This window comes from Phalacrocorax aristotelis, chromosome 5, assembly GCF_949628215.1.
Source record: "Phalacrocorax aristotelis chromosome 5, bGulAri2.1, whole genome shotgun sequence".
Classification (NCBI taxonomy): Eukaryota; Metazoa; Chordata; class Aves; order Suliformes; family Phalacrocoracidae; genus Phalacrocorax; species Phalacrocorax aristotelis.
The window spans coordinates 69,445,905-69,461,491 of record NC_134280.1 but is presented as its reverse complement, the minus strand read 5'-3'; the positions used below and the strand labels follow the sequence as shown (position 1 = coordinate 69,461,491).

The window sequence follows — 15,587 nt, the reverse complement described above, 5'->3', positions numbered from 1 at the left end:
GCATCCCTGCTGCGTGGGCTGGAAACCAGGGGACTGACCAGCGGCTAACTGGGGCGATGGCCCTGAGCCTGGGAGCAGGGTGGTGCTGCAGAGGCGGCAGCACGGCGCCAGGCAAGCCTCAGCAGCCAACTGGGGCTGCGGGGTCTCGGCTCTCCCCTGTCCTGTTTTGGGTCCTTACAGCCAGACCATTTCCCGAGCTCCATGTCCGCTGGCTAACGAGAGGGAGCGCGGTCAGTCTGTGCCCTCCCCGTGCTCCAACGCACTGGGGAAAGGAAGGATTTTCGGCAGAGCAGCCGGAGGTTTTAGCTCGTAAACCCCAGAGCATGGCTGAGTGTGGCCCCCAGATTTCCCCATAGCTGGGGGGTGGGGGGGGGGAAGGCGAAATCCCACGAAATCAGCCTAAATCAGGTCTCGGAAAAGAACCAGTAGGACAGACCCAGCCAGCAACGAGCAGCAAGCAATTCGCATCTCCATCCCAGCACCCGGCTGGGTTCACGCTGCTTCTGGGCAGGGAGCGGGAGGAGAGGGCAGGGGGCTCGCCGGGCACCGCAGCCCACCTGCGTCCCCCATCCCACCCCAGCGGAAAAATGTCAGGAGGAGAAAAAGCTGCTGCTGACAGCGGCGGGCGCTCACAGCCCCTGCGTGCTGGGGAGGAGCTGCCGATGGCGTTCCTCCATCCTGCAGCCCCCGGCGGGGGAAGCGAGCACTTGGCCTTGTAAAGGGCTGCAACTGGCGGCACGGCCTTCCAGGAAAAACACGGAGATGGACGAGATTCAACCGCGCCTGTTCATCGCGCTCCCGGTGCCTCTTAGCCTTTAATTTCTGCTGGTGACTCGTCAGCGTGTCTCTCTGGAGGGAGAGCCCCTCTCAACACCCTGATGCTAACGAGTCCCGCGCTGGCTGGGATCTCGTTGCAGCACCCGCGGGGTAAGGAACACTTTAGCACCCGTGGAAATGCTGGGATCCCCTCTTTAGCCTTTATACAGGCAGGGTGTCTTCCAGCATAAGCGATGGCTTGTGTTCCCAGCCGAAACCGCCTGCTACGGTGGATTTCCTCCCAAATCCGCCTTTTCAGATTCCTAATGCATTCCTGAAGTTTCAGCCTTTCAGCCAGAAACAGCCGTGACTGCCCTCGGCCCAGCAGCTGCCCTTGGTGAAGTGGCTGAGCAAAACCCCTTTCCGAGCGAGGTACCCGTGGAGAAAGCACTCTTCCCTTTCTAAATAAAGCCAGGTCCAGCTGGGGGATGGCGGGAGCCCAAGGTAGGATGTTACGATTTATTTTGGAAACAGATGCCAGAGGAGGTGAAGCTTTTAAGCGTCTGGCTGAGCAGATGCAGGGAAGTGGCAAGCCCGGTCGGTGGAGCCTTCCAGCCCTTTATTTGCAGGAATTTCTGGCTTTGCTGATATATACAACGCGTTCTTTGGATTTTTTTTTTTTTTTTTTTTAGGTCGAGTTTTGCTGTCCTGACAGCTGGAAGTCTTTTCTTCACTGCTTATTCTTCCCTCTAAATCTCCAGGAGCTGCTCACGCACGGGCTGAGTGCTGGTGCCGGGCGAGACGTCTGCCCCACGAGCGTGGCTTTTGGCACGGTCGGAGGAACACGAACACACCTGGTCTGGCAGCTGGGGACTCCCACGTCGATGGCTTCGGTACAACGGTCCGGTGTCCCTTGGGATGTCACGGGACGGATGGGGGGAATCCTGGCTGGGTGCTCAGGCGCGGGGGGAGGTTCGGCGAGACCCCCCTCAGCATCCCCTCCCACCAGCACAGGACAAGTTTACGAGCCTGGTGGAACTGAAAGTCCTTTTCCAAGCCCAAAAGCTCTGGTTTTTTTTTTTTTCCAAAGAAAATAGATTACGATAGAGAAACACTTTTCAGAGAAAGCTGCTGCTTCCTGTGAAAAACTTTATATCCCCATAAAAATACCAAAAGTCAACATTTTGCTTTGCCTCCAAATGTTTCTGTTTCTCACAGGGCTGTTATGATACTGATTCCAGAATGAGAAAGCCACATTTCTGGGACAGGTTTCAGGTTTGGTTTTTTTTTTTTTTTAAAGAAAAGCAGCTGGCTTTTAACTGTGCCGTGTTCCCTGGGAGGCATAGCAGTCCCTTGGCAGTGATGATGCCAACCCTCATATTTTCACTGCAGACAAACACGCTGGTCTGTAATCCCAGGACCGTGGTCTGTGTTGTCCCCGCTCCAAAAACCTGTGGAGGGAACCTCCTTCAAGGGTGTTAAACACCAAGGTACCCATCCTGGCTTAGGAAATCCAGTGTCGGGAGCGGGCAGAGGCAGGCAGGGAGGCTGGGGGAGCATCACTGCCCACTGGGGTGGTGGCACAGGGCTGGTGGGAATAGCTGTGGTGGCACATTTCTGCTCTTTGTCACCTTAGGGAATTCAGCTGCCTCAAGGACATGAAACAGGGAGGGAACGAGGACCCTGGGGACAAAGCAGGCAGCCTGGGGACCCCAGTGGTGCGGCACACAGCTCTCTCCTGGGGGAATGTCGCTCCTGGGCACCCAGAAGCAGCCAGACCTGGAGGAAAAGGCACCCAGAGGTGGCATTTTGTAACGTGGGGCGGCTCGGTGGGACCTGTGATTTGAGGTGCTGCCATGAGGCAGGACAGGGGAAGGGGCAGGCAGCATCTCTGCAGCTCTGAGCCCGGTGGGGATGGGGATCCCCTCATGCTGTCTTCATTCGCATTTGCTTCCTTCCCCTTCCTCTGTTACCTATTCTTCTGCCATGCTTTTCCATCCGGGGGTTGCAGGCGAGCTGCATGCTGTCCACCTGGGATGTGGGGAGGAGGTGTGGCTCGAGGGCCTGGAGAGCCCCTTCCCAGAGCCCGGGCAGACCCCTCTCCTCGCTGCCCATCACCACCACCGCCTCGAACTGGAGGAGAGCTGGGACAGACATCAGCCCCAGTAACCCAACCTTTGCCATATATACTCCTGCAGGGCAAGACAGAGCCATTGGGACCCCCACCCCATCTCACAGCTCCCCCATCCCAGGCATTACCTGCATCCGCACTCCCCCCAAAAAACTCTTCCCCCAGCCCTTGTGGGGGTCCGGCAGGCACAGCAAGCCCCCCGCTCTGCAGACAGTCCCGTGGCCATCATGTACACCCATGTGCCACCCCCAGCTCCCCCATGCCGGGGGACAGGGGTCCTCCAGCAGCAGGGTGCCAAAACCAGCCCCCAGCCCCTACGAGCACACATGCCCTGGGACTTTTTGGCACTCAGAGGAGCCAGGGTGCCAGGAGCCAGCACCGCTGCACCCCAGGGAAACCCTGGGAGCAAAGACCTCTCACCTTATCAGATGGATGGCCCGTTTCTTCTCTACCACCATGGAGCTAGAGCCCAGGTAGAGGGTGCCCAGGAGGACGTGGATGCCCTGGGGAGCAGAGGGCACAGAGCATCCCAGTAGTGGCTGCAGCCCCAGGATGGGTGCACGGGTACGTGGGTGCTCACCCTTACCCACACACACCCAGCTCCCCTTTTGGGGTTGTGTGGTGTGACTGACACCAGCCTGCAGCAGCTGGCCCCCCGCACAGCCCCGGCATCCCCCGGTGTGGTGTATGGGGTGAAGGTGACAAAAGGGTGTCTGGGGACCATCCCCAGCACTGCTGCAGCATCCCAGGCACTGCAAAGGAGAGCACAGGTGGCTGCCCCGGCTGCACCGTTCCCCATGCACAGCACTGGGGTGATGTGTCGGTTCCCCTCAGCAGATCACATCCCCCCACCTTTTCACCTCTGTGTCTCCCCATTTCCCTTGTTGGAGGGGGCAGAGACCCCTCCTGCAGCCTGGCTCAGCCCACCACTGGCTTGCAGAGACCGAGAACCACCACACGCTCTCCCAACCCTCCTTTCCAGCCATCTTCTCCATGCTGAAGCCCCCTGCCTGCTCAGCCCCCCGGGCATCCTCCTTGCCCTTTCCCAGACCCCATCCCAGGCCCCAGCATCCTTCCAACCCAGACCAGCTTAACCCAGGGACGTAAAGCAGCCCCTGCTCCACCAGCAGCTCCTCTCCTCCAGATCACTGGCATTTCACGGACTCCCAAGATCGCTGCCCAGCATGGACCTGCCCTTTCCTCTGCCACCCCATGCTGTGTCCCCTGCATCTCCCCAGCGGCTCTTTCCCTCTAAGAGGGGCTGCTGAGAGGAGCCCTGTGGTCCTTTTGTCCATGCCCACCCCCAGAAGCAGGTAGAGAAGCATCCCCCAGCACCACAGGGTGGGGAACAGGTAGGCATGAGAGGTCAGTCCTGTGCCCGGTGGGGGGGTCTGGCATGGGGGGTCTTCCCAGGGAACATTCGCAGCTCCCGGGTGCAAACAGAGCCAGAGCTTTCCAAGCAGTGCTGGTGATGCTGGGCAAGAGGGGCTCGTCCTGTGCTCCCCACTTTTGCCTCAGGGATGGTTGTTGCAGACACCATAAACAAGAGCTGCTCCGAGACGCCGAGCGCCAAGCCCGGCATAAGCCAGGCTCCAGCCCGAAGGTGCTGCCGGAGGCCGCCAGGCACAGAGATCTCCCCACCCCATCAGCCCCCCAGCCCTCCGCCACCCTCCCCATCACGGCAGAGGGGCGGCACCGGGGTGCACAGCGTCTCCCCGCAGCTGTGTGGCACTCACTGTCCCTCAGGGTACCCAGCTCCCGGCGGGCCCCATCCTTGCCAGCACAGGTCAGCAGCTGCCGGTCTTTGCCCCAGCACTTCTCCTGCCTGCGTTGCCACCCTTTTTATAGCCCTATGGTCACTGCCACCTCCCCAGCACCCCGTGTCCCTGGGCAGGTCGCTCCCCATCACCCCGCTGGATCCCCAGACCCTCTCTGGTCTCTGCCACCCGCTGTCCCCAGCCATGAGAGGTACCCGCTCCTCCCCTGGAGGTTTCAGGGCTGCAAATGCATGGAAGTACACATCTAAAAAAGAGAAACACTTTTCCATAGAGCCTTAAGACACCTGTTCCTGCATTTCCAGAGAAAGCTGCGCCTAAACACAGCAAAGCAGCAGAAAACCTTGAAAGCCCGTGACAAGATAATCTAGGTTTAAAGATTGAGGGGCTCTGGGTTATCACCGTGCTAATGCCCGATTTCACGGGAAGGGGCATTTTGCAGTTGGCAGCGGCAGCAAGAGGCTGGCCCTGACCCAGCAGTGGCTCAGTGCGTGGCAGTGGGATGCTCCAGGAAAAAAGAGCCTGATGCTGGTGAAGGATGAGCAAGGAGGGGACCATCACGCTGGGCAAAGACAGAGGGACCTGCCAGCCTGGTTGGGGGAGGGGGACAGAGCTTCATGGTGGCCCCCTGGGGCTGGGGAGTCTCCCCGGGTGCCATGGGAGAGGAGGTACAGGGGGCTCCAGAGCCACAGGTGGGGAGCCAGAGCCATAATGGTCCATGAAGGCAGGATGAGTGGAGACAGCCTGTTCATCCCGCTCCCCCAGTCTCTGGGGCTTTTCCTACTGAACTGGCTCATTATTTTTTCAGAGCTGGGAACAGAAATAACTGACAGCGAGTGAATAATCCATGAGGTTTTGGCTGAGCAGTGTGAGCACTGTCAGGGCCGGGGGGGGGGTGTTGAAACAAGAAAGAAAACATTTAACTCAACCCAAAACTAAAGAGATGGTTCAAACAGCCATTTCCTTACCCTGCTCTAGGGCTGGAGGTGAAGTCTGGGGACAGACACTGTACCCAAACAGTGGGGAGATGCTCCAGGGAGCAAATGCAGGTAGACATGCCCCCTTAGGGCACCAACAACTCACCAGGGTGCTCCCACCCCTCTGAAAAATCAGCACTGGGCTCTCCTTCCTCACCTCCACCCCAAGTTGTCCATGAGTTTGGGCTGCTCCTTAAATAAACTGCCTTCTTTGCCATGCCATGCCAGATGCTCATCACTATCCTCACTCCTCATTAGGTTCTCAAGCATCCCCACCACTGCAGGGTGCTTAAGGCTGGAAGTCAGTGACAAGCTCATTAGGTGGCGACAAACTTCTCTGCTGGTTAAAAATGGGTCAAGAGCCCTTTGGTCTCAATTCCTGCCCCCAAGATGAGTGATTTTTGAGGGGCTGCAGCACGGGTGAGGTTCGGGAGCACTCATCAGGTCCCATCACACAGGACAACCCAGCCCCATTCACAGTCTTGCAGGAACAGGGAGCACGTGCCACCGGTGCCCCCCTGTCACCCCGACGAGCAGCCCCAGCCCAGGGGCAGCTCCTCGGCTGGTGTAAGAACGCGGAGCTGCTGCCGTCACCGTCATCGCCTCCGGCTGAGCAGCTGCTCCAGCAGCACTAAATATAGCGAGCCTTGCTGCTGCGTATATAAGGGGGGTGGATTTAGGGTGGCGGATTTCCTTAGGGGGGAGCAGGTAGTGGGGGGACAGTTGCATCTCACCAGTTCCAGGGGGACCAGATGAGGGTGATTGGCACTCGAGACCCCTGAAGCCAGACCGTATGAGCCCCTGGCCTGACGGACAGCAGCTCTGTAGGGAGGATTTGCAGCTCCCGTGCTGAGAAACCCCCAAAATGAGGAGACACAAGCCCAGATGGAGCATTTATGTCAAAGATAAAATAAAGCCAATGGGGTACAAGCCGAGGTAGATGGTCTGGCTACCCACGCAGCTCCTGGCGTACGTCAGGGTCTCGATAAGCTACCTACTACATGGCCAACAGACCTCTAGGAGGTCCTAAACGCCGACAAGAATGAACCCCAGCAGCCAGCCGGGTATTTACAGGCAGAAACACCCTGTGAAGCCCCAAGATGCGCACACACCCTCCCAAGAAGCCCCTTCTCCAAAGCAGCCAGCAGGCGAAGAGCCCCTCTTTGAGACCTAGCGCAGGGGCAGGAGATGGGCAGGGAAGGGGGCAAATTCAGGGTGCTTGCTGGCTTTCGGGAGGGGGTACCAGCGTGCCCCAGCCTGCAGTGCAGCAGGAGAAGGATGCTGTAGCCCTGGATGTGGGGAGCCGTCTGAGGACAGTTTCGGGAGTATGGAGGCAGGACCCCGCACCGACGTCCTCAGGGCCAGAACCTTGCTTAGACTTCAGGGGCAGCCAGCTGCAAAGAAACCCAAAGAGCTGCTGCTTCTGGGAGCGGACAGGGCTCGGGGGAGTCCCCAGCACTGGGGGACTGGGATCTGTGGGGTCTCCAGCCTCTCCTCCACCCCCCGCACCCACCCATGCCTGGAGCAGTGCCCGATGCAGCGAGGCAGAGGTGCCGGTGTGCTCCCCGGGGACAGGGGTGGCATGCATTCCCGGGAGGGGGGGAGGCACCGGCAGCGGCGGGAAGAGGTCTGTCATGCGGGCAAGGGTCGGATGCTGCTCGTGGGAACCAGCCCGGCCCTGGCTCCACTTCTAGCTGGGCTGCTCTTTGGGGTCGTAGATCACCTCGGCGTAGCTGGGCGGCTGGGGCAGGTCAGCCAGTGGCACTGCCAGGTCCACCTGCGTGGCGCTGGGCACGATCAGCATGGCCTGGGGGAGAGCAGGGGTGGGGACAGCAGGGGTGGGGACAGTGCTGAGCATCTGGCCAGGGCTTGGCCCTGCTGCCCCTCGCCCAGCTGCCCTTCACTCCCCCTGCCCTACCTCGTTGGGGCTGAGGCGGGTGGCCCGGCACCAGAAATTGGCAGTAGCCACAGCGATGCAGAACTCCAGGATGGTGAAGATGAGCAGCACAATGGAAATCCCGTTCCCTGCGAGCTCCAGGATGGGGAAAGCCCCATCAGCAGCGCCCAGGACAAGGAAAATCCAGCTCAGCCCCACAGAATGGGCCCCACCCCACATTTTGGAGCAAGGATTTTGGGGCTCCCCTCCTCTGTCTCCCACCGATCCCAAGCACTGCAGCCCCGGCTCCGCGGGTGCCAAGGTCTTGCTCTGAGCCCTCTGCCTCACCGCTTTTACGGCTTGCCGAGAGAAATAGGAGCTTCCAGGGCGTGAGTCATCTTCCAAATACCGGCCTAAAATAGGTCAGGCGCACGGCAGCGCGCCGGCAGACGGCCCCACGGTCGGGATGCTGCCGGCCATGGGCTCCCGCTCCCCAAAAGCGATGGGCTGAACCCTGCAGAGGAGCCTGGCAAAGCCCCCCCACACCCCCAGGAAGGGCTCAGGCAGCACCCAGGGGGAGGCATAACAGCTCCAAGGGGTGATGGAGAAAGGGACAGGGAAGGTTCCCAAAAGGTTTAGCTCTGTCTGAGCAGGCTCAGCCAGCCCTGGGCACCACTGCTCCAAAAGCAGGGGCTGGAGGGAGTAGGGGGGGACACACCCGCTCTGCCCCCGCTTACCAGAACGAGATAGCTGTAGTAGTCGAAGCTGGAGCGGTAGAGCCCGTTCAGATTGAGGTCTACGATGAAGGCGACGATACCCAGCAGAGCAAAGATGGCACTGATGACGTTCATGGTCTGGCTGCCCTTGACCTGCGGGTACGGAGAGGCTTTGGGGATGGTGTCAGATCCCAAAGCCCGTGGGGACACCCACCGCCCTGGTTCTGCAGCACTGCCCAGCCGTGCTCTGGCAGACTGGGCACAGGGTAACAGCCCAAGCTACCTTCAGGGGCTTTTTTTTCCCCCCCTTCCCAGACATAACCCTAGTGCAAGCTTCAGACTTGGCTTTGCCCCGAAGGGTTTCACCTGAGGTCAAGCTGCTCCCACCCACCGCCTCCAGCAAATGGGGCAGCAATAGGGATCCCCAGGGACACTCACCGCACACTCTGTGGGGCTCTTCTCTGCCCCGATGGAGAGGCAGCCCGAGATGATGAACTGCACCAGGAGAGAGGGGGACAGTCAGCCACTGCCCTGAGCCCCCCAAACCCATGCACCCAACACCCACCCAGCATTAACAAGCTGGCCACAGGTACAGCCCCACAGCTCTCAGGGGCACGGTGATTCCCCCCTTGTGCATTGCTAGTTCTTGAGTTTTACAGCTGCTGAACCAGAACCCCCAGTCCCCAGGACCCCGGTGGGCTTCCCTCCCTAGTGGGCATCCCTCCATGGCCCCGTGCTACGCACAGACACGCCGCCGAGGAAGGGGATCTCGCCGATGACGAAGACTGAGGTGTAGACGTTGGTGAGCGTAGTCAGGACGATCCCAAAGCCAATGTGCATGAAACCGGTCATAATCTGGATGGTCTGTGGATGGGGCAGGGCAAGAGTGGGGCCAACTCAGACCCCCCACACCCCAAGGATGGGGGGTGTCTAGGTCCCCAAATCACTCTGAGGCTGCAGCATCCCCCGGGGGATTTACAGGAGGAACAGAAATCACCGGGGATGGGGAAAGAGGGGGATTTTCCAGGGGTGCCAGCCCCCCCTTCCACCCCGCCCCCCCCCAGCCCCCCGACTCACCCCCATGACTCGGTTCTTGCCCTTGGGCAGGGTCTCAGCCGTGTACATCACAGCGCGGCTGCCCAGCCGCAGGGTCCCCATCCCCTGCATGGAGGCAGTGCGGGGCAACGGGGGACACCCCCCCCCCCCGCGCCCGGTCCAGGTCCCGGAGCAGCCCGGTCCCCGGCGGGGCCGCCCCCGCCCCACCCCGCCTCACCGGGATCCCATTGGCGCAACGCGGCTGATGTCAGAGGCTGCAGCATCCCCGGGCCGCCGCCCAGCCCACACGTGGCCCCACGACCCACGGATGGACCCCAGGGCTCGGCCCCACATTCTCACTGGTGGCTGAGGGACACGGAGCAAGTGGGAAATTTTGGGGAGGGGGAAGGAGAGGGGCAGCCCCCCCCACCCAAACCACCCCACCCGTGGGTGCAGCCCAAGTGGGGAGAGGAAATTGGGGCACGCAGGAAGCTTCTTAGTGTTGCATCCCCACTTCCTCTGTTCAGGGAAGGGGTCTAGGGTATCGTGGCTCCACAGGGAAAGATGCTCAGACCCCAACCCACAGCATGCCCAGGGTCCCACAAAAGGGGGATGAGCAAAGTGGGGTGTCAGGGGAGAAAGGCTGCCCCAAAAGCCCCTCAGCTGTGTGTGTGTGTCCCCCAAAGCTCCTGGCTGAGCTAAGCCCTGCCGAGAGTTGCGGCCAGCCCTGCTTGCAGCCCACGTGCCCCAGCACAGGGCCGTGTTTACAAGAGCTCAGAAAGAAGAAAAAAAAAAAAAAAGAGAAAGAAAAAAATCTCTCTGCAGCGAGTTCCTGGAAGAAAGATCCATCAAGGGCCATTAGGCACGAAACGCCGCCTCCCTGCGGAGCCAGGGGCTGGCTCCTGCCCTGGCCCCGCACAGCCAGGACACGGGGCTGGATCCCCACCAGTCAACAGGGATCAGGCCCCTCATCAGCCCTTCCCCAGGCAGCGACAGTCCCAGGCTGTGCATCAGCCTAGCTCTGCCCCGGGAAGGTCGCTGCTCCCTGGCTGCAGGAGATGACAGGTAGAGGGGATTCCAAGTAGGTCCTGTCGTCATCATGTGCCCCCAACCACAGCCAGCTATGCTCCACTGTGGTAGCTTCACACCCAGCGTGCTGGCCCACAGTTTCAGGGTGTCCAGCCAAGAACTCCAGGTAGGGGAGAAAAAAAACCACAAGTCAGTAAATAATTAAAGCCCTGTAGGCAAAGGTGGGGGGGCGCACACAATACTGCTCTATGTGCCATCATCCTGTGCCTGGCGCTGCCCACACGGTTTGCAGCTGATAAGGTGAAGGTCCAGACAGCTTGGCGGTGACCATGGCACTGGGGACAGGCACGGCTCGCTTCCCCCAGCCAGCACCCACAGCTTCTCACCATGCAGGAGAGTGGCACGAGGGCCCTCTGAGCCATGTCCCCCCCAGCCCAGCAGCTTTAGGAAGGAGGAGAGCAGCGAGACCCCTCAGCCCATTTCCCCCAGACAGCTTAAGGCCACACTAAGGTGGAACCGGGACCCAACATGTCCACGAGCTCCCACGTGGGATGCTAAACACCAGCACCTCTACTCTTACCCCCCTTCTCCACAACCTGCCCCAGCTCCCGGCATCCCCCAGAGCATCCTCAGAGGAGGGGGGCTGCAGCCGTGCTGGGGAGGGGGCTGTAGGCTGCGGTGCAGAGCAGGGCTGGCTCACCATGCCGGCATCCCTGTGTCAGAGGCTTCCCACCCACCACCTGGGCAAAGAGGGTACCACTGCTTTGCACCCCAAGTCAGCCAGCTCCCAGAGAGTCCCGGCACAGGACCCATGCTCACCAGGGGCGCAGACCTCCTTCCCACCCCATGGTGGGCCGCGTGGGCTGTCCAGCAGCACCCCAGAGAGGCCAGTGGGACCATTTGGGGTCTCCAGTGCCTCTGTGTAGATGTCACATCCCCCCCACCCACTCACCCCGAGCACCCAGGGGAGTACATTGTCTCCACAGCCTCCTTCCACACTGACCTGGCACAGCATTTCCACCACAGGTTTATTTCTAAAACAAGGAGGCTTACACAATGGCAGGGTCTGCAGGAGCAGGGGGGTTCCCGGGGGCGGCCTGAGCACCGCCAGCTGCAGTGGGGGCCATGGCCACAGTGCAGGGCTCCCCCGGGTCTGCCTCAGGGCTCCCCACCTGGTTCGCGCTCCGGCAGCGCCGCACCGTGCAGTAGCAGCCAGCTACGCCCACAGCAGCGATAACGGAGCACATGGCCACCATGGCCAGCACGGCATCAGGGACAGGGACAGCCGGCTCTGCGGGAAGAAGCAGCGGGGTGAGGGGGATGGCAGGGTCACCCCAGCTACCCCCCAGCATTGTGGGGCACTTCATACTCACCCAAGTCCCTCTTCTCCCCCCGCACCACGGGGGCTGAGGGGTGGCGAGAGGGTGTTGTGCTGGGCTCCAGTGCTGCAGGGAGCCCCGTGGGGGCTGAGGATGAGTTGGGTAGAGTCAAGAGCAGCCCCAGGGGACGGAGGTGGATGCTGGCTTCCCCCAGGAGCCCTGCAAGAAGTCCATCAGGCATTGCTGGGCACAAGCATCCCCCATAGGGCTCACAGATCCCACTGAGTGGGTCCTCTTACCTCCGCTGCTCGCCAGCCGGCGTCGCCGCCGGCCCCCACAGCCAGCCGGAGAGCCACAGCATGAGCAATCGGCCCCATCCAGCGAGTGCCAGGTGGCTGCCACGCGGTCATAGGAACAGGCTTTGCCGGAGGTGCTGCCAGCTCCTTCTGCCACAGCCTTCAGTTGACAGCGGAGGTACATCTGCAGGGACAAGCATCCTCCTGCTGTACCACCTGAGCTGCCCCATGGCTCTCCACCGATCGCCCCCCGCCACCCCCTCCCTACACCCCCAGACCCCGCTGGCACAGACCTGGCTGTCGGAGGTGTTTGGGAAGCGGAAGGTGTCCAGCTGGAAGCGTAGGAAGCGGTCTCCACGCTGGGGTAGGAAGCGGGAGCGACCAAGCTGCCCATCCAGCAGGCACCTGCCAGGATGGCAGATGGGTTGAGATGGGCACTGCCACCCCCCAGGGGTCGAGACAGGCTCTGCCACCACCCACAGGGTCCCAGCGAGGAGGAATGAGCTACTATTTGGCAGCCACCACCCTGTGCCCAGCCCCAGCACTCACCCGTTGTCAGCAATGACCTCGTATTTCAGCTGCCCTGCCGCACTCGGGCTGGCCACACACTCGTCCACGAAGACCCTCAGGGGCAGGCGAGGGTCAGTGCTCACTGACGCCTCGATGTTGATCAGCTCTCCCAGGGAATAGGTGGGCTGGCGCAGGCGGGAGGACCAGGTACCTGGAAGGTACGTGGCTGTGGCTGCCCCAGTCATCACCCCAGGGCCCTGGGTGGGCAGGGGGGTCCCCACATATAGGGGAACGAGAGGGTCTGGGGCTCCCCCACTCACTGTCATACACATCCAGGGCGAAGCGCAAGTGTCTCCGGTGAGCGACGGTGGAGCTGAAGGGAACCCAGGTGGGCTGGATGGCTCTGGATGAAACACTGCCCGTCCTATACCACAGAGCACCCTCAAGCAGGGTCACAGGCTCCCAGAGGCAGGCAGGGCACCCCCACCTGCCACACCCCCCATGGGTGGGCACCCCCAACAACCCCCCTGCCCAGGATGGGCTGGTGGACTGGGCACCGAGGGGTCCCGCCGTGGTTCACGCCGAGGGAGCGTAGGCACACAGGGCTTAGCCAGAGCCCAGCTCCATGGGGCTCCCCGCTCACCTGGGGTAGTAACAGTCCACGGGGAGGGAGAAGGGTCTGGCACGAGCTATAGGCCCCCCGGCTGAGGGGCGGTAGTGGAGGATGTTGCTGTAGCGGATGGTGTCTGGGAGGAGCTGGGAAAATGAGCAGACATGGGGCTGGAGGCATCACCTGGCTCAGAGTGGGTGTCCCCTCTGTGTCCCCAGCACCCTAGGAGGGGGTGCTGCCAGCCCAGGGGCCAGAAAGCTCCTGGGCACTTGGTGAGAGCCAGGTTTCAGGTCATCAGTAACAGTCCCACTCAATTTAACCAGCGCTCCCACCCTCACACAAGGGGTGGTTGTCCCCATGGGTGCTGTTGGGGGCCCTCCTCATGGGCACAATGCCAGGGGCACGGCAGGACACATGGGTCCAGTCCTGGAGCTCACCCTATACGTGGGTACAGTGACAGCAACAGCACAGACACCCTTGGGAGTGGGGTGGCGTGGACGACCCTCCATGCCTGTCCCACAGAGTTTTCTTCCCAGCCACAGAGGCTTTGGCAGTCATGGCCAAGGATACTCTGATGTTGTCCCTCCCCTCCAGGACACGGTATCCCCCTGCCCACCCTACACCCACCCCAAGAAAGAGGAGGAGGGCCACACTGCTGCAGCACCTCCACATATGGTCGCCCCCGGCTCCTCACCTCCAGGGTGGTCCCGCAGCCCATGAGTGGGTGCTCCAGCCAGTAATTGTCTCCATCAGCAGCAGTCACCCCACAGCCAGATCCCAGCATCAGCTCCCCACCAGCTACATGGCTCCCCAGGAGGCTGGCTGGCACCACCACAGAGAGCCACGCGTGGCCACATGTAACAGAGACTGTGGCAGGGTGAAGAGAAGGAGGGCTGAGCCAGGGGAGCAAGCCAGGCAAGCCCCCAGTACAGGTGTCCCCTCGAGTTCCCCCATTTTAGCATTTACAGCCTTGGGGAGGACAGGGAATGAGGTGGCCCCAGGGGCCATTGTGCACCAATGTGGCCACGATGCTCCTGAAGGGTCCCCACAGGGACATGGGGGGGATGCAGGACCCACCCCAGGGCTTCCCTCACTCTGGATCTGGCCTCTCAGCCCCAAGCCTGGTGCTTGAGGCAGCCTAACCTACAGACCTGCCCTACCTGGAGTGGAGAGGAGACTGTGGTCTTCCTCCTCTGGCAGCCAGGCACCACCCATGCCCACCACCCTGCAGGGCAAAGGCAGCCAGCAGCCCAGCCCAGGGGGCACTGCCTGCTCCCCCTCCCCAGGGAGGGCAGCCAGACCCAGCAGGACTCCCCCCCCCAGACAGCCCCTTACCCAGAGCATCCTGGGCCCAGGCTGCAGCCACAAGAAAGAGCACAAACCACCTTCCCCTAAGAGCCTTCATTGTGATGGAGGAGGAAGAAGAGGAGGAGCAGCCTCCACTGATGGCTTTTACACCTGGGCCAAGGTCAGCAGCCGCAGCTCTCCCAATGGGAGGCCGGGTGGTCCCTGCAGCCCCACACCCAGCCCCTTGCACCCAGCTGGGGCTCGTCTCTGCAGAGCTCTCCTCCTCTCAGGGGGCAAACCAAAGGCCCCAGTCCCTGTCCTTGCCCCAGCCCTGCTCCTTCCCCTGGTCCCCATCCCCACCTGGGGGGGCGATGGAGAAGGTGGAGGTCAATGTCTGGCATGTCCTGCCCTCCTCACCCCAAAAGGCTGGCCCCTGCACACAGAGTGACAACCGTGTCCTTGGGCCACCCTCCCACTGCAGAGCCTTTGGGGAAACTGAGGCACAGAAGGGCACTGACCTCTGTCCCTCGGGCTGTGCTGGGATGAGGGGCATCCCCAGGCACCCCGAGTCTGCCCTCCCCATCCCAGATGCCGCCGGGCTCTGGCGTGGGGCAGCAGGCAGGGGAAGGGTGATGGTGGGGGCACCCAGACAGGCAGGGCTGGTCCCGGCACTGGCCAGACCCTCTCCCCGGCATGGAAGCCTGTGACACCCCTGTAGCCCACGGGCCCTGCAGGGGTAGGCAGCCCCCAGCACCCCGTGGCGAGCATCCTGGGGCAGAAGATGACCTGGCTGGTGGACCCGGAGCTGCCCCAAGCCCCCTTGTCCTGCTCACCCCACAACCATCCCCATCCAGAGTGCATCGGTGGAGGCAGAGCTGTTGCCTAACAGTGGCCGCTGCTTGGTCACCCACGCTGGTAAGGAAGGTCCCCACCAGTGTGCTCCATCCCAGGTGCAGAATCCAGCATTTGTTCATGTTAGATTTCCTGCCATCGATAATTGCCCAAAGCTCCCACCCAGCCAGACTCCTCTGCAGGGCTCTTGGCCCTCAAGAGAGTCACCAGCACCTCCCAGTTTAGTATCATCAGCAAATTTGCTAAGGGTGTGTTAAGGTGCAGTGACTGGTCTCCAGCCAGCTGTAGCCCCGTTCCCTCTTTGAGGCCCATCCAGCCAGTTCTTCACCCTGCACACCATGAACCTGCTCATCGCCCACCTGGACACCTTGTCCAGAAGGATGCCATTAGGGACAGGATCAAAAGATTTAGTAAAATC

General features: G+C 61.4%; 2 protein-coding genes and 1 long non-coding RNA gene across 7 annotated transcripts; 1 reads left to right on the top strand and 2 right to left on the bottom strand.

The window, feature by feature from the left end:
- Positions 1-933: 933 nt before the first annotated feature.
- Positions 934-1,938, top strand: LOC142058101 (uncharacterized). The gene is made up of 2 exons (XR_012660851.1): positions 934-1,260; positions 1,518-1,938. It is a non-coding gene; the product is annotated as an uncharacterized LOC142058101 (long non-coding RNA).
- A 4,582-nt stretch (positions 1,939-6,520) lies between these two features.
- LOC142058083 (membrane-spanning 4-domains subfamily A member 12-like) lies at positions 6,521-9,459 on the bottom strand. Of its 4 annotated transcripts, none has more exons than XR_012660845.1 (7): positions 9,309-9,457; positions 8,976-9,095; positions 8,670-8,726; positions 8,253-8,384; positions 7,558-7,671; positions 7,153-7,446; positions 6,521-7,033 (listed from the first exon to the last, which is right to left on the bottom strand). XR_012660845.1 is itself a non-coding variant. In XM_075095205.1 (7 exons), exons 1-7 carry the CDS (start codon positions 9,396-9,398, stop codon positions 7,013-7,015), a joined length of 618 nt encoding a protein of 205 aa, XP_074951306.1. In that variant the 5' UTR covers positions 9,399-9,459; the 3' UTR covers positions 6,521-7,012. The 4 variants fall into 4 exon arrangements, 3 of the variants coding, with proteins under 3 accessions (XP_074951306.1, XP_074951305.1, XP_074951308.1); XM_075095205.1 differs by having other exon boundaries at positions 7,363-7,446; positions 9,309-9,459; XM_075095204.1 differs by having other exon boundaries at positions 6,521-7,446.
- Positions 9,460-11,300: 1,841 nt separating this feature from the next.
- Positions 11,301-15,347, bottom strand: LOC142058052 (zona pellucida sperm-binding protein 3-like). Of its 2 annotated transcripts, none has more exons than XM_075095140.1 (9): positions 15,151-15,347; positions 13,725-13,897; positions 13,064-13,176; positions 12,741-12,844; positions 12,460-12,631; positions 12,204-12,315; positions 11,914-12,094; positions 11,669-11,833; positions 11,301-11,586 (listed from the first exon to the last, which is right to left on the bottom strand). In XM_075095140.1, the coding sequence occupies exons 1-9, from the start codon at positions 15,176-15,178 to the stop codon at positions 11,345-11,347; spliced, it is 1,290 nt and encodes a 429-aa protein (XP_074951241.1). In that variant the 5' UTR covers positions 15,179-15,347; the 3' UTR covers positions 11,301-11,344. The 2 variants fall into 2 exon arrangements, with proteins under 2 accessions (XP_074951241.1, XP_074951242.1); XM_075095141.1 differs by lacking the exon at positions 15,151-15,347 and adding an exon at positions 14,366-14,435.
- Between the last annotated feature and the right edge of the window lie 240 nt (positions 15,348-15,587).